At 38.3% G+C, this 17,804-nt stretch overlaps 2 protein-coding genes across 3 annotated transcripts; one reads left to right on the top strand and one right to left on the bottom strand.

The window, feature by feature from the left end:
- Positions 1-5,702: 5,702 nt before the first annotated feature.
- lsm4 (LSM4 homolog, U6 small nuclear RNA and mRNA degradation associated) lies at positions 5,703-9,457 on the bottom strand. The gene is made up of 5 exons (XM_078258680.1): positions 9,346-9,457; positions 8,647-8,688; positions 7,993-8,091; positions 7,384-7,564; positions 5,703-6,611 (listed from the first exon to the last, which is right to left on the bottom strand). The coding sequence occupies exons 1-5, from the start codon at positions 9,346-9,348 to the stop codon at positions 6,496-6,498; spliced, it is 441 nt and encodes a 146-aa protein (XP_078114806.1). The 5' UTR covers positions 9,349-9,457; the 3' UTR covers positions 5,703-6,495.
- A 435-nt stretch (positions 9,458-9,892) lies between these two features.
- LOC144523240 (pyroglutamyl-peptidase 1-like) lies at positions 9,893-17,516 on the top strand. 2 transcript variants are annotated; one of them, XM_078258678.1, is made up of 6 exons: positions 9,893-10,061; positions 10,741-10,813; positions 11,948-12,000; positions 13,840-13,956; positions 14,455-14,687; positions 15,165-17,516. In XM_078258678.1, the coding sequence occupies exons 2-6, from the start codon at positions 10,777-10,779 to the stop codon at positions 15,358-15,360; spliced, it is 636 nt and encodes a 211-aa protein (XP_078114804.1). In that variant the 5' UTR covers positions 9,893-10,061; positions 10,741-10,776; the 3' UTR covers positions 15,361-17,516. The 2 variants fall into 2 exon arrangements, with proteins under 2 accessions (XP_078114804.1, XP_078114805.1); XM_078258679.1 differs by lacking the exon at positions 10,741-10,813 and having other exon boundaries at positions 9,903-10,061.
- Positions 17,517-17,804: the final 288 nt, after the last annotated feature.

Below are 17,804 nucleotides of genomic sequence, written 5' to 3'. Positions count from 1 at the left end.
GCCTGAGATCTCAATCAGAACAGTTTTTCAAAACATATCTGTTAAGCTTTCCATAATTGTATTTTTATTCGGTGATAAATGAGACTGTAATCAGTCACATCAGAATTTGGTAATCTAGTTCAACCTTTTATCAGGCTTACGTGTAAATGTGTTTTTCGAAAACTTTAAAGACAATGTGTAAGATTAATGCTACCAAAAAAAGATAAGCTCGGTTGTGGTCCCATTCAAGATATTAACTTGTTTATGTGAACAAAGAACTGTCGTGACTGCAAATTTCCATTGGGTTTTAATTGGGTCCACATAGACCTTTTTTATAATATTTATACAAATCAAGAATTGTAATCTCCAGCAGCACAGATAACGTTAAGTACAGAACCCCCACAACAGGCAAACAGCAGCGCATTCACACATATAAATTTGTGTATTAGTGAGTATTATATATTTATGTCATGAAGAGCAGCAGCTGTGCCTATAAAAAAAAAAAAAAAGTTATTGATATCTTATTCAGTTCTTAAACACTGTCAGTCTGTGCTTCCTGTTGTCACGGGGGTGAATACAGGCAAACAAATTTGAGGCAGGAAAGGAAATCCAAAGTAGAGGTTCAGGCAGGTAACAATTTACAAAAAAACAAGGTTTCAAGTGACAGACAACAGGTATTACAAAAAAGCTAGAAAGCAAAGGTAAGAAGCACATGGCAACATTGTCAAACTGGTGGTCTGTCACAGGTGCTATTACTAGCTATAGCCATAGGAACCTCATGTTGTACAATAAAAATCTAGGGAATTGCAACCTCCCCATATATGATGCCCTAGCACCACCCACTCATTTGAAAGTACTGTTCACAAAAGCTTGACTAGCCATTTGATAAGGTGACCTGGGTGTGCCCTTTCTAGCAGTTAATACCTCTAACTGCCTTTTAAGCATATCCAAAACAACTATGCAACAGCAACTGATAACATTAATCAGTAGTTGACAACGTAAGTTTTGTCGTAGAATTTCCCTTTAACATCTGTCTTTGCAGTAAATTACATCAATAACATCACCATGTTAATGTTATTGGGAGAATAAAAAACTAAAAGTGAAGTGTGATATGATATTGAAGGAGATAGAGCTGAGCTCTAGCTTTCTCTGGCCCAATTTAAACCTGGAGTATATGCACCACCTTCAGTTGCCACAGGCCGCATTAGACACAGGGAATTTTGGACCACTTTGGAAAGAAAGCAAAACCTCAGCACACCCCTATTGCAAACACCCAGTGTCCAATGTGTTGACTTTTTCAATTCACTTTATTTTTTGCATCCAGCACATTCCTGATTTGTGGTAGTATGTGGTAGCTATGTAAATTCTTGTTAGTCCACTTGGCTTAATTTTTTTCCTTGCCTCACTATAATAGTTCTGCCTCCAAAAATTACAACATAGCTCTAATAGTAAACACAATTTCCTAGTTTCAAAATGACCTGTCAGAAACATGTGAACGATGTAATGCTGACTTCCTTCACTGTTATCTGTCCCTGGCACAACAGGCAAGTCCTCAGCTGAAGTGCCCTTTAGCAAAACACAGAAACTCTACCAGCTGTGGTAAGGCTAGTGCTCCATGGGTGAATTTGACCACTAACCTCTGACCTCCTCATGGAGGGTGAGTATGTGTATGGAACCTCCCTTTGGTGACAGTATCACAGATAAAACAGTGTAGATACTTAAACAAGATTATGTAAAACCTTCATTACTGCTGTCATCTCAATTCAAGGAATAAAAATATGCCTTTGAAGGAACAGCATTTCTGGTAGATGAATGGAGAGGGAGAGAGAGAGATGCAGAGTGTGGGGGCAGAGATGTTTTTCCAGGCATGCTGGGGTAGATGCGGTTTCATAAATATGTTGGGCAGCTTGGTATACTATGTGCCCAGTGGTAAAAATAGGCCTTCTTCCTGAGTGAAGTGATGACGTGTGCAGCCTACCTGCATCATCAGCCACAAGTCGGATTCAAAGAGGCAGAGAAACAAAGTGTGGGGGGAGCATCAGTGATCACCATGGCAACACATGCAGAGTGACGTAGGTAAAAGCAATAGAAAGAAAAAGAGGTTGTGATTGGCTGGCGCCTGCTATAGTGTGTCTGTGGAAGAGATGTGTGGGTGGTAAAGAAGAGGAGGACTCAATATCCCAGCCCTGAGATTAGCCCCCACACCCCCAACACACACACACACACACACACACACACACACACACACACACACACACACACACACACAGTCCAAGCCTGTTAGCACGGTCAACAATTCAGCCTAGCAATGAGATATGATTTAGCACGCTCCTTGAGCACTGACTTCAGAGGCAGTGGAAAATGGTCTTATTTTCCTCCCTCACAAATGCCATCTTGGATATTATGCATGCCTGCATTTTGGGAGGAAATATTCCACACATTCCCCCCACATGAACTCAACGCATCCCACTAACCCTAACCCATCCCACTCATTTCAGTGCCATAAATTTAATTTAATGAATTTAATTAAACTTCAAATGTTGTTCTGCTCCCTAGTCTTCTTCTTTACTGCAGTTTTTCTTCCAGTTGTCCTGTTCTATCTTTCCCAGTCACCTTTTACAGCCTTTTTCTTGTTTTATTTTATAAAAAGAGGAATTTTAAATTGTTCTACCAAATTAACCGTACATATCCAGAATGGGTTTTTAAAGAAATTAGACGGGCGCCCAGATAGCTCAGTTGGTAGAGCCCATATATAGAGGTTTACTCCTCGACGCTGTGGCCCTTTGCTGCATGTCATTCCCCCTCTCTCTCCCCTTTCATGTCTTCTGCTGTCCTATCCAAATAAAGGCTGAAAATGCCCAAAAACATAATCTTAAAAAAAAAAAAAAAAGAAAGAAATTAGACAAGACATTTAAACTACATCTTGGCTGAAGATTTTTCTTCTTGTCATTTTTGGCATACAGTGAAAATGTCATCCTGCGATCTAAATACAAATCCAGTATTTACAGGATCTGATAAGTTAGATGGCATAGACACGTTGGACTGGTAAAGCTTCTGGTGAACATTTACTCCTTGTCTACAGTGCATTTTGTAGCTAAAGCTGGTAGTAGAGCATGAGATGCAAAAAATACAGAGACTCGCTCATCAAAACACTGTGCTGTTGAAAATTGCCACAGGGTATCTTTAAGTACAAAGGCAATTTGTCTTGGAAATTGTTCTGTCAGACAGATGACTGAAAAAGATGGCTGAAAGGTGTCTAGTGTAGACTGTGTCCCCATGGAAAGTGTCTCCATCCATGATAAAGTTGCAGCTTTATTACACTGTGTTTACAACACTCCAAAGCACAGATGGATGTAATAACATTAAGGATTTTAGAACTTAATGGTAAACTTGGACAACTAGACATCACAATCTGTACACATGTTGGAACCTGAATGCAGACAACGGAGGTAGAATTGGATTCGAAAAAACATTCTTTACTCCTACAAGTGTCAAGCCAAAAGGTCGGCAACAGATCAGTCTGAACAAGCCACAGTACCAAGAAGACTAAGGACAGGCAAATGGTCATTGGTGCTGAGACGGGCAGACAAGGCAGACTAGGGCTTTACTATAAATCATTTTTTTATTGTCATTGCGATATCAACTTGCGCAATTAACACATCATGAAAGACTGTATCACATAACAAAAGACACTAAGGGATTTATCTACTGACACTAAGCATCAGTAGAAAACTTTGGAATTCCATTTTATTCAATATAAATAAACAAATAATTAGGCTACATAAATAAATAAATATGCCTAAAAAATACATCCTGAAATAAATGAAGGCAATACATATAATATATATTAATATAAATTAATGTAAATATAAAAATATAAATGAGTCACTGTAGTTCAATAAATAAATAAATGGGTTTTACATTTATTTATTTTAGGGGACTCTATACATTTATATTTACATTTATGTATATATTTATTGCCTCATTTGTTTATTTTAGGATGTATTTCATAGGCATATGTATTTATTTATGTAAAATTCATTTATTTAATAAAATAGCATTCCATAGTAATTACACTGTAAAATGTAAGAGAATATTTGAATGTCTCTGTTTATCGCAAGTAGTATCTTTATTGCGATATTCAACAATGTTATCGCATATCACATATCTTCCTCATATTGTACTGCCCCATAAGCGACAAAGACAAACTGGCAAGGGAAAGGTACTGGTACTGACTGAGGACTAATAAAAATAAATAAACAAAAGCCATTCCCTCAATGCAGCGGGCTGCATTGGGGGAATGGCTTTTGTGGCAGAGGCAGGAAAGTTCTCTAGGGACAGCTGCTGGACAGTTAGGGAATGGCAGGGTCTGAAAAGATGAAATATTTAAAAGGAACACGCCGACTTATTGGGACTTTAGCTTATTCACCGTATCCCCCAGAGTTAGATAAGTCCATACATACCCTTCTCATCTCCATGCGTGTTGTAACTCTGTCAGAGGCACCCGCCGCTAGCCTAGCTTAGCACAGATCCTGGAGGTAACCGGCTCTAACTAGCCTACTGCTCCCCAATAAGTGACAAAATAACGCTAACATTTTCCTATTTACATGTTGTGATTTGTATAGTCACAGAGGTACAAATAACAACGTCACATGAGACACAGCCATCTTCTAACCGTATACATACTGGAAACTATATTCTCAGAAAGGTGAAGTACTGCTACTCTCTGCTACTTGGGCGGAGTGATTTGCTTGCAGCACCTGAGAAGCGCCGTGGTGACGAGGAGCAGAGAGTAGCAGTGCGAAAGCGAGGCTAGTGGTGAGGGCGTCAGACAGAGTTACAACACGCACGGAGATGAGAAGGGTATGTATGGATTTATCTAACTCTTGGGGATACGGTGAATAAGCTAAAGTCCCAATAAGTCGGTGTGTTCCTTTAATGCATGGAGATGGAGTATGGATCAGCAGCAACCATGACAAAATCATACGCGTGTCCCAAAAGGACCTCGGATTCAATTCTGTTTGGTCACACATTAGTGGGCCACCAGCCTCACGTCATAAGTGAGAAACAGTTTAAGGATGAGGGCGTAGACTGCTTTGGCTATGGAAAGGAGTCATAACCTGTTTTATCAGCAGGTCTGGCACTTTTAGGGCACACAAATGCTCACACACATACACATACCTCTCTCTCCCCTGCACCTGTGTCCTTTGTATTTTTCTCACTTGTTACTCTGTTATTTTTAGAATTTAATCTTTATGCAGGAATATAAATGTACTGCAAGTATGCATACTTAATTGTAAATACCAACTGTCTAAAATCTTAACATAATTGTCTTTTTATTCTGTGATAAATGAGACATTTCATCAGGTTTACACGTTTTGTCAAGACAATTTCTAAGATTGTTACCAAAAAAAAAAAAAAATTACTCAGTCCCATTCAAGATATGAACTTGTTTATGTGAACAAAGAACTGGCATGACTGCAAATCCCCATGGGGTTTTAACTTTTGTCTTGATTATACAGCATATCATCCACAGACTTGAATTTTATTCATTACAGTTCTTTTTGTTATGGACTTTAAAACCCACCATTAGCTAAACCTGGATATAAATCAAGAATTCTCTATATAATTTAAAGAACACACTTATCCAAGGGAAGTGAAAAAGTGTAGCAGTAAAATATTGCAAGAGCAGACAAGAACACTGTTCTAAATAAATACGACCGTTTTAACAAAAGTTGTTTTATTCTCATGTTCTAATGTAAATAAATTACAACATCGTCTTTTGTTACAAAAATAAAATGAAACAACCAACATGACACACACTGGACTTATCCATTTCAGACTTAAGAATATGAGAATCTTTTTTTTCTGGAAATCCTAATGATCATTATGTGTCATCTTACAAATGCTTTAACAAAAGTGTAAATTTTCAGGGACTGATTTCTTGTCCCGAGTGCCAGTCTACTGGTCTACCTGCCATGATCGGACCGTACGGCGCAGCAGACAAACCACAGAAAGTCACAAACGACACAAAAATAAAGAGCACTTTAAAAAAATATTCATGCAACAGAAGTTGGGGCTAGGCAGTTTCTTTACCATGAAAACTACACCTGAGGAGACCAGCTGACAAAAATAACTAAAACTAAAAAACCTCATTCCAGTGTACCAACTGATAGGAAACTGTTGTGTACAATGTGATTTTACGATAAAAAAAATTTCTTGCAAAGTTGTGATGACATATTATGATGAATGATTCTAAAGAAGGAGTCTGTCAGCTCTGACTGATACACTGGTACATGGTCATACTAAAAAAAGTGTTAATACCAACTTACAGATGCTAAAAAACAAAATTCAGTGCAAAAGCACAGCTTCTCAACATCTCCCGGTGTGATTTCTGCAATGGTCTGTCCTGACAAAACATCACAGCAGAAGGAAAGACCAGAGAGTCAATTTTATCTTCATGTACTGAAGGAGGAATTACTCTGATTAACAGGATGTGTTGTTGAAGGTGTGATGTTAGTGCTGGTTCTTCATTCCCTGTGGTTTGCCCGGTTTCTTATCCTGCTGCTGCAGCTGCTGCTGCTGGCCCCGACCAGGACCAGTCATTCCTCTGCCGCGACCGCCAAACAGACCTACAGAGAGAAATACGAGAGCAAGATAAATATAAAGAGAAATGGTCCGTTCATTTTTATATTATTATTAGGGCTGTATATTGGCAAGAATCTGGCGATACGATACGTATCGGGATTATACGGGATTTATATATATATATACTGTATCGGGATTATACTGGGATTTTTTTTAAGTATAATTTTAGAAAAACTAATATTTAAAAAAAGACATGATGTGCATAAAAGTCAAAGAAGTTTACTTTAGGTAAACAATTCAGTACACAGAAAATCAAACAGCCGGTTTGGGATTGTGGTTCACAGGTTCTTGGTGAGCAAAATTGTTATATGCTAAAGTAGGCCAAAGTTCAGCCATAGCTACATTGTTAGCTTCTAGCAAAAAGTCAGGCACTGTTAGGCAAGGACACTAGTGGTGCGTCTCAGCTGAGCCATCTAGTGGTAGGGGGTTTAAACACAACATAAACATGAACCACTGTCGTACATGAATATTTTTGCACGTAAACTAAAAAAAAAAAAAATTTAAAAAATAATCAATACTGTGTTTTTGAAAATCCATACAGTATTGCAAAATAAAATATTGCAATACTCAAGTGTAGACATTTTTTTTCTTACACCCCTAATTATTATTATTATTATCATCACTTGCCAGATTTTTTTTGTAAGAGCCCTCTTACAAGTGTTTTGGGCAAATCCTTTGATGCTCCTGATAGTGTGTGGACTAGCAGAGAAATTCGGAAACAACCAAAAACTGATCATCAGAAGTGTTTCCACTCACCGCGGCCGGCTCCTCCTCTTCCTTTGCCCTGCTGTTTGTTCTGCTGGGTGCCTCCACGTCCACGCCCCTTCGACACCACCTCCTCCTTCACCATATCGATGATCTCGTCAGGGATTCGCAGGTATTTGATGGTGCTTCCTCTGATGTAGCACTCAGGCATCCTCCAGAACTTATCTCCATCCTGTTAGAGTGGAGTGAGGGTGTCAGTGCATCCTAAACATAATGTCACTTTTTGTCAAACAAACAAACAAGGTGGGCTCAACGAGCTTCAGTTTGTAGAAGATCTTTAGGCTAGGTTGTATTGTCTTCTATTGTACTGTTTTGATGGGAGTGATTGTCATTTTTTGTTGTCTGTTTTTCTTTCTTATGTCCCAAATTGTTTGTGTCATAATAAAAAAATAATGTGTACATGGGAGTGTTTGGTAAAGCGTCTGTGGTTATTGGTCTGTAACATTTTCAGAGCAATGTAGCTAATATACAGCAGACAACACTGACAGCTACAGCCTAATCTACTGAACATGTAAACACTGGACCATAGAGATGTAGTAAGAAGCACTAGATCTACAGTTTAAGTAACAGCAGAGATGTGAGACCAGAGCTCAGCTTTACCCTCGAGGTGCAGATGACTTCTCTCAGGTTGATGTTCATCCAGTTGTCACAGCTGACCAGGTGACCGTTGTACGTCTCGCCGTTCTTCAGCTCCACCAGCTGAGGAGAGAAAGGACACAAAAAACAGCATGCTGCTTTAGAGTCTTGAAGACACAACGCAAGGGTGGATGACATGACAGAGGCTAGAGCAAGTTTTCTCCAAAAAACAAGACAAAGCAATTATAGGCTACACAGATTTCAAGTTACAATAAACAATAACAGCAAAAACAAACAAACTGAACTTTAAATTAAATTTGGAAGTTCAGAAGGTAGTTAAGATTGGAGGTAGTTTTTGAATGACTTTTTAACTAATTTAACCTGGAAATGAGACAACCAGAGCTGAAGCAGCAACAGGAACATGATGCAATATATAGTAAGATAATAGGAAAACTGTTTTACCTCAAATCTGATACTTTAGTTTAGATGATTCTGCTTTCAGTCTGTAAGCAATTTTTCACTGATCACTTTCTGATCTGATACCTTGAAATACACTTTACTTATAATGATGAACAGTTATAGGCTAAATATTAATTGATTCATGTATTTATCATCGACAGTAAAATATGTCAAGTTGTTGCCCCATCAAGAGTGCTAAGTGCTTCAGTGTCTCCTCACCATAGGATGGTTCTGGGCAGTCTTCAGCAGAGATAGTGGAAGCTGCAAAATGACAAAAACAGATCACATGTAGGAATTCATCAACATTAGTTTAGTTAAACAATAGAGCAAAGTACTGCAACAGTCAAGAACGTAAAAATAGAAGTACTAAAATAAAATTATGTAAAATACACTATAACAAATATGTACAATAAAGCTGTTTTAAGGGTGTATGGTTTTGTGCAGGGTGTGCAAAATATTAATCTGGATTTTCAAAAGTTCACAAAATTCGTCCTGCAGTGTGTTTGGCAAAATCTGTTATTTGCAGGTTTAATGGTTAACTTACGTTATGTATTTTCAAAAAGTTCAGAAAAGGTTTCGGTTTATCCTACACTATGTAGCTATAGCTTCGCGCTACTTTATAATACTCGCCGTACTTTCCGCTTTGCAAAGCAACACACTAGACTGTAAAGTTAAAGAAGTGTAAATCACCAACACAATATTAAGGTCTTCTGTAGCTGCATGTTAAGTCTGCACGCATTTGAAAACAACCACTGTGTCAATTGTGTTTAATTTAGCTAACGTTAGCTACCTTAATTTAGCATTATGTCACCCAGCGCTACAGTTAGCGTTAGATAAGTAACCGTTAGCAGGCGTGCTACAGAACATCTAAAAGACAACTATTAACGCTTTATCTGAACACCACAGTTAAATACTTACCATTGTGATTGAATAGCTTTATGATTTGATGTCTCACTTGCTGTCTTGGCCCTTCACTGACACGATTTTGCACCTAGCTACTGTTCTTCTTCGTCGTCTTCTAACGAGTTTCCGGCGTTGCGGTGTGTAATCGTGGCTGTATTATAAGATGCTGCCCTCTACAGTCAAAAACAGTCACATTTCTTTTACAGTCTATGTATTTCACAAAATAAAAATCGTTTATGGTCATTATTATCACGATTATGATAGTTATTTACTGTCACTTTAATGTGTAGGATTGTAAATTAAATTTTTTTTTAAATACTTTATTTTTTGTCCATATGTCATTTAGTGTGTAGTGTAGTACACTTTTTTATATATTTGTTGACTACCCATAATTAAATTTTTTAGAAATTATTATTGACGAAATGATTATACACAAAAAAACAGCACATAGGCCTACAGATAAAAAATACCAGTGAAACAAAAACATATAAGAACGCCCCCACTGAATAATCAGCGTATCATTTCTGACGCATCACGTCACGTCTCACGCAGCCTGCAGTAAAGAGGACTGTTTTCTAGTTGTGTCTGTCTGGCAGACGGAGCCGACAGCTCTGGAGGCTATTGACTCTTTCTGCGGTCAACTGGTCCATAAAAAGAACAAAAAAAAGGCAGCAGATCCTCTGCAACAGGACGGAAGATGGATAACAGTAAACGGACTGTGGTCGTTACAGGTTTGTCTTCTTTTTCCAGCCATTGTTGATTGTTGTCGTCTTTGTCGGCCGACTGAACATCAGGGTGAAGTGGAGGAAAAGTTGTGGAGATGACAGCTACTAACGTTAATGGCGTCAGGCTGTTACTGCTTCATGTTACTGCTTCATGTTACTGCTTCACTCCGCTGCATTTGTGGACAGTTTAAAGAATGTTCTGCTTACAGTTGTAATAATAACAACGTAACAGTGGTATTCAGTTGTGTATTATATTTTATATAATTAGCGCCACTGACAAGCTAGGTGAAATTATTTTTTTTTAAATGTTTCCTGTCTTTCGCACATCAAACAAAATAGGGGTAAACATGTAACGCTGAGCATGAATAAATAGCCAATATATAACATAATTCAGTAGAAATGTAATGTTGGTAGAATCTACAGATCCTCCAAATGTGTAATTCTTTGCGAAACACGTCAATAAAATCGAGATGTGACCGTCATTCATATACATACGATAATAAAATCAAAAGTTATCTCAAACATTAGTTTATGGTTATTATTAGTATCATGATATCAGAGCTATAGATGGAATATCTAAGGGAGGTATTTTGTAGTGATAGTGAAACATGTTCAGCGTTTTTGACAAAGAACGAGTGCCTGAGTGTTTCTTTTTCATGGCTTTGTTTTGTGAGTTTCTCAACAGTTGGACTTGTTCTCAACATCAGGCCTCTGTCCAGACATGGTGTCATTGCAGAGCTATTACAAAGTGGTTAAAAGTAAATAACATTATAACAAATAACCAACTAATGATTGTGTTCCAGTATTTATGTATAGGTTTTTGTATGGAAGCTCATGCATTTTATTTGTGATTCAATCACATTGCTTTATTACAAAATAAAAGTATGGCCTAGAACTGATATTTCCTGCTGCGTCCTACCAATCTGTCATAGAAGCTTCTTTGCATGTTTCATTTTAGGAAACACATTTTTGCATCACTATTAACTAAATAAGACAAATCCCAAGTAATGATTACAGTGAAATGAATATATCCTTGAATATTGATATATTACTCAGGTTTGTTTTCCCCAAAACAAGACTTAATGCAACTTCACTTCCAGGCACGTAGATATAATATTTTCTAAATGCACAAACTACAGTCTTGAACATTGAATCAGTGGAGGATAAAAGAAACTTTTCAAACACAAAGGGGCGCAGAAGCTCGCAGTCCCAGCTGATACAAGATGTGTCTGGGAACATCACCTTCACAATAGCGGGCCGGCTGGCAGCTGCCGGCCCCTCACTCTGCTCCTTTTCAGCAGCCTGTCAGACAGACTGATCCCCCCTCCCCCCAACCCCCAGGGACCCACTGACCCTTGGTAGGGTGGTGGGAGAGGATCAGTTATAGATCCCTACATAAACAAGCCTGAGTGAATATCCATAGTCTGCTGCTGCAATTTTATAGTTCATATGGAGTGACGCATGGAAGGACTTTTAGTGATAGGGATTGATTTTAATTTGAAAATTTAAGAAAAGCAGCATGCTGCAGCACTGTAGACTTTTTTTTTTTTATCAAAGTGTTTATGTTTTCTGAAAATGTAGTATTTTGGAAGTGTTATGTCTGTATACTGTTGACAGTTTATATTGCAATTTAATCCCATTACACTTTGTTGACAGTATCTAGCAGTCATTCCATAAAACATTTAAAATTATCATTTATTCAAATCTTACACTACATACAATATCTACATAATAAGTGTATATCCACAGCGTTGTGGATATACACTATCTGCTTCTCCTGAATTAAATCTATTTGCTTAGTTTTTTGTAATTTTTTTTAGTTTAAACAGAATCCATAATTGTTTACATAATGTAAATTCAGTACAGCAACCAAAATAACATGTGTTTTGCAGGTTTTGGGCCATTTGGAGAGCATGCAGTCAACGCCAGCTGGGTAGCAGTACAGGTGTGTTTTACCTGTTTTTTGCGGTTTTAATGCACACATTTATCATATTTAATGTGGTGATTTATGTATCCTTTTTTAAATATAGTAAAACTAGACTAAACAAGTCCTGAAGCTTTTCCAAACTGCTTTATATTCATTTTGGACAGAAACATTGCCATTGATCACCTCTTAAATATGGCACACCAACTTAATAAAGCTCATCATGTTTTTAGCCAAGACTAGACAGTCTGCATAAATAGTCTTCATGTTGTGTTGTTAGTAAATGTGATAAAATAAGAGCAGGTGTGACTTTTCCAAAATGAATTTCTCCAGTTTTTGTTGCGGTTACATGATGCTCTGAGAGTTACCGGCCGGCTTCTCACCGTGCAGCAGCAGCGTGTCAGAGGCTCTCTGTGTCCTGCTGGGGAAACTGCATGTGGGGGATGACGGTGGTTCTCAGGGTGTCTAGACAGACTTGATAAGGATATTAAAGGCAAACAAAAGGCCGCTTTGTGGCGGGGTCACTGACGTGGTCAAACAAGCCTCTTTTTAATACAAGTGGGGGTCAGTGTCCAGGGTTTCTTGTCCTGAGATTGGGGGAGGTGTCGGTCCACAGGCTGTGAATTTGACACAGATTTATCTTACTTATAATATGTATGATTGCAATTTTACTACATACTATTTAGGAAGACGGTTGAGTATTGCAGTTACGTCTTTTTCATAATACACCTCTTTCAAGTTAAGTGCAAAATAATGTTATTTGAAAAGAGACATCTGTTCCCTAAAGGCCCAGACACACACGGAGCCGACGGCCAAACGTCGGCAGAAAAGGCAGTTGGGCTGATCAGTCTCCCCAAATTGGTCAAAAAAGTGCCTCGGAACACAGCAAAGCGACGAGATGTAATACATCTCCATAACAGCAGGCGGCGCTAATCTGTATTGTTGGCCAAAAATGAAAACCGGCAGCTGATTGGACGAACGCGTCACGTGGGTCTGGTTTCTCTGGAAATTCAAAGACAGACTGTCATGGCGGCTTGTTCAGAATATGATCTCATATTGTACTAAAATAGTTCAACATTTTAAGCGAGAAATAGGTAATGCAGCTGCTGAATCTGTCTTTATTTCAGATCAACAAAGGTCAGTTTAAAAGATTTTCGTCACATTTTGAGAGACTCTAGTCACGCTCATCCCGCTCCCCGTTTCCGGGTTAGCACTCTACCAATCAGATGGGTCATTTGAGTCTTACTGCCGGCAGTGCCCGCCCTGCCGATTATATATGTCAAATTGGCCAAAATGAAGGACGACGGCCCCTCAGATGGACGACGGCACGGAACGCACCGATCAGACTTGAGTCACTGACCATTATCAGCTCTGTGTGTCCGGGCCTTAAGAAAACGCAAAAAGGACCGACTTTTCCTGTTCAATTTAAAAAAATTTACTAAAAGTTAAATAACATTTCACAGAAACATTTGGCCATAGATTATTATCATTGGTTCTGAATAGTTTATTTATTTATTTTTAATTATTATTATTATTATTATTAATAATCAGAAACAAAAAAAGTTTTTGAAAAAGAATTTGCCTTGGTATTTTTGTGCGTAACAGAAAACAAGTGCCGCAAAAGTCAAGAATCGTACATCTAAAATAGAAAGTAACAATAAAAAAATATGAGCACTTTGACTTTTTGTTTGTCAAGGTTATCTACTATAGTTTCATAACTTGTATTCTCTAAACTCAAAGGTCCACCTTCTAGCTTTACTTATTGTCACCTTCATCACTGTAGGATGCTTGAGATAAAAATATCTATATTAAAATGCAAAAAAGTATTTTAGCTTTTATGTTTTTGTTTTGTCCTGATAGGAACTGAAGAAGCTCGGACTGGGAGGTGAAGTGGACTTGCATGTATCCGAGGTTCCTGTAGAGTACCAGACAGTCCAGAGTTTGGTTCCTTCATTATGGAAGAAGTATCATCCACTGGTAAGAGGAGAACGTGGTGTGACCTCTCCACTTTATTCAACTTTTGACAGAGTAATACAACAACTCATGTCTGCCTTAGTTCCAGGTTAGGTCTGATTTTATTGCCACAGGTTTCAGGTGTTGTGTAAAGGCAAATGCAAGTTATAAGTGGAACTGCTCGGCCGTGAGAACAATTAGATAATACTAAATATGTGCAACACATGTTGAATTACATACAATTATCAAATTATGCAAATTACTCTCTTAAGTGTGGCATTGACCCAAGTTCTATAAGGAATTGATACCTGGGTTGTATAGGGGTCCATATTGGCTCTGGTTCCTTGGGTTCAGATCTGTGTGTTGTGTTGAATATAAGTGGATTTCTGCTACTTTTTAGACACCTTGGGTCCAAACAAGCAGAGAAGTCAAAGAGAGCTGCCACTGATATAATTTTTACTTTGGAGCAGTAATATTTCATGAATTCTGACTTGTGTTTTTATTGTTTCCTTTGTTTGACAGTTGGTAGTTCATGTTGGAGTCTCAGGTATGGCCACCACCGTTACGTTGGAGAAGTGTGGCAGAAATCACGGCTACAAGGGCCTGGACAACAGCAGCTTCTGTCCTGATTCGCAGTGTTGCATTGTGGGAGGCCCGGACTGTATCAACTCAGTTATTGACATGGAATCAGTCTGTAAGAGAGTGACGGCCTCGGGTCTGGGAGTAGCTGTGTCTGTCTCCAAAGATGCTGGAAGGTAATGATTTACTTTATATTTTACATTTTGAATCTGCCGTTTGAGTTTCCTCTCACTTCTAGATCACATGCTACAGCTCCTGAGGGATAGGGCATTAAAACACATTTATATCACTTTGTTAAACACACAAGTCAGCTGTACACTATGTACTATCTGCATTATGAGGTGTATTTAGTTTGACAATTTGCATTCAGTTTGACAGACAGCAGAAGTAAAACGGTGTGCAACAAAGTGTACAAAGTCTGGCGTAAAGGTAGGATGTACTATTGCTTAAAGGGACAGTGGGGTTGTATGAGATACTTACCCATAGTCAGTGTATGACCTACAGTAGATGGCGGTCGGCACTCCCCCAGTTTGGGGGACGGGGGCACCAGCAAAACGAATTTTACCACCTGAAAAAATCCCACCTGAGAAAATCTATGGTGTAGGTATGTAGAGACTTACAGTCATTTGATGCTCTGCTGTCTTCCCTAACAGGTATCTATGTGACTTCACCTATTACACATCTCTGTACCTGAGCCATGGTCGCTCTGCCTTCGTACATGTGCCTCCTCTTGGAAAGCCTTACAGCGGGGAAGACCTGGGCCGTGCACTGCAGGCCATCATCCAGGAGATGCTGGAGCTTCTAGACCAGGCCGAAGAGAAAATCCACTGCCAGCAGCACTTCCACTAAGTGACCTCCAGATGCCAACCAGCCTCTCCGGCCCTCTCGACACAAGAGGAATTGCACTTAACCACAAGTAGCCAAACTTCTACAAAATGAAAACTTCAGCGTATCCCATGTTTCCAGTGTTTGTTTGTCTTAAGTTTTTGATTCATGTTTTTCTAGCCCTGACTCAGTTATGTTTTAACGTCTCCCGATGGTGAGAAGATAAAATGGGAGTCTCAAGCCTAACTGTGCTGTTTCACACTTGATGTTGAATTGTTTCTTGAGTCCTTTTTCTTTATAAGAAGTTGTAATTTTGCCTTCTTTTACAAAGGTTATTTAAATAAGGGAACGGGTTGGTTCCAGCTCATACCCCCCCCCAAGTTTTGTCGGCCCAATTCTAACTGAACACCCAAATCCACCCCACTGAGTTCTGGACCCCAGGTTGTGCAATGTTATTGTACAGATCTCAAGTTCAGTGGTTTATTCATAGGTTTATCATAAATATATTATGGTTGCACAATTATTTGAGATGATATTGAGCATTGCAATTATTACCACAGACATTTTCAGATTGAATTTAACAGTTTCCTCTGAGGGAGCTGTGTTATGAAGTTGTGTACTACACAAAATATGGTATACAATCTAATTTGTATATCCATTGATATTCTTTATAAATAACTGAACAAATAGTAGATCTTGTCGCTGTTGTTCATTTAAACTGTTTAGAATACCTACCATTTAAACTAATTGTTTAAAAGGTTTGCAACATTTCAAGACCAAACTTGCAAAATCTCAAGTTTTTATTTTTTGTGCAGCCTAATTTGTATTCTTTGATAAAAGCTTTCTGTTATCTTCATTAAATTGGATATAGCTATTTTACCTGAGGATTTGATTTTATGAAGTTGGACTCTCAGATCAGTCAGAGTTGGGCCTGAAATTTTATTTCTGTAGCACTTTCTTTATTTTGTTTTTACATCTTTTACTTAATCTGGAATATGGGTTGGTCATGTGAATGCTTGCATTTTTATTTTTAGTCACTTTAACTTAAAATATGTAGCTTTCCAGACATCCATTTTAACCCCCCCCCCCCCCACACACACACAATAATTTATGCATGTGAGGTATGCTTTATAGGGGAGTTTTCCTTTATTTTCCTGAGCTTTGGTTTGTTCCGAACTGTTAAATGAACTGCAGCAGATTTCATCACTGTGTTTGTGATAGTGCCTCTCCCAGCTGTAAATGTTCTGTTTTAGAATCCTTTTTTTATTGGATTGTCTTGTGTTTCACTGTGTAGACCTGCGCTTCCCTGGCTGTTGAGACGCCAGAACAGCCCATGACACCCAACACAGCTTCAGTTGGATCAGTTTTAGTAGAATTCTGCATATCCCCAGAAAAAAACGATTTGTCTGTTTTAAACTGTCCCAGTTAATCTTAGCAAACTAACGCTGTGCTTAGCATTGAAGCAGTAGTGGTCTCTTGGCCTTTCATTGAGTTTTTAATTAAATGTTTTTTTCCTCAGTTAAGTATTTGCCAGTAAGTTTGAGTAGATTGGCATTATTTCTAGCAGTGTGTCATTTTAATTGCTATTCAGCACCATGGTTTGTACCACAAAGTAGCATCTTGGAGCACAGAACTGAACTTCTTCTCACACCTACATTTTTTTTTAAACTTAACTCTTAATTGTGTGTGGTTTAACAATCTCTTATAAACTTGTTGAAATGGAGGGCAGGTTTGGGTTCTGAGTTTGCAGGTGCTGATATTTTAATGTGTGGCTTTGTGAGTGCTGAGAAGTGAAAGGGGTTTGGAGGAGCTGCCCAGAAAATGTCTGCTCACAAAAGTGAAATCCTCAAGTTTACATGTGAGGTGACCTCTGATCCTGTGCCTTGCTGTTGTTTATGTGTTATGAAAAGGCCTTAAAAATACTCAGTGGGTCAGTTAAAAGATATATTACTGATGCTGTCCAGTCAGATGTGTGGCTACCTCAAAAATACTTTTTTTTATCTTGGTGTGCTCAGTTGTACAATAACATTATGGCTTTATTGTGAGTTTCTCTGTTTAGGGAGAATCCACTGAAAGGTGTTTTCTGCTTCTGACATTAACAAAGCACTTGTTACAATAAATAATGTTGGCTTTTAAAAGGAAAGGCTTTGAAAAAAAGAGAATTAAAGGATTATAAGTAACATCTTTGTGTCTTTTATTACTTCTCTGTGTTTTTCCACAGCTTATTAGTTATACCTATTAAAAGCATGTAATTTAATTGCCAACTGTGCTAATGTAAGGTTGGTAGAATTGGCCTAAAAAGCCTATCAAAGATCACAGATGTTACCATGAAGCACCACTGTGTCGTAATTTATTTGCCTGACATCTGCACTCCTGAAATAGCTCATGCATAAAACAATTATCTTAGCAATAGCAATATTGTTTTTCACAGCGAATGTTGTATAATGCCAATAAAAATACCTAATAAA

Source organism: Sander vitreus, chromosome 9, assembly GCF_031162955.1.
Source record: "Sander vitreus isolate 19-12246 chromosome 9, sanVit1, whole genome shotgun sequence".
Lineage (NCBI taxonomy): Eukaryota > Metazoa > Chordata > Actinopteri > Perciformes > Percidae > Sander > Sander vitreus.
The sequence above is the reverse complement of the archived record's forward strand: the minus strand, read 5'-3'. Positions and strand labels throughout refer to the sequence as shown.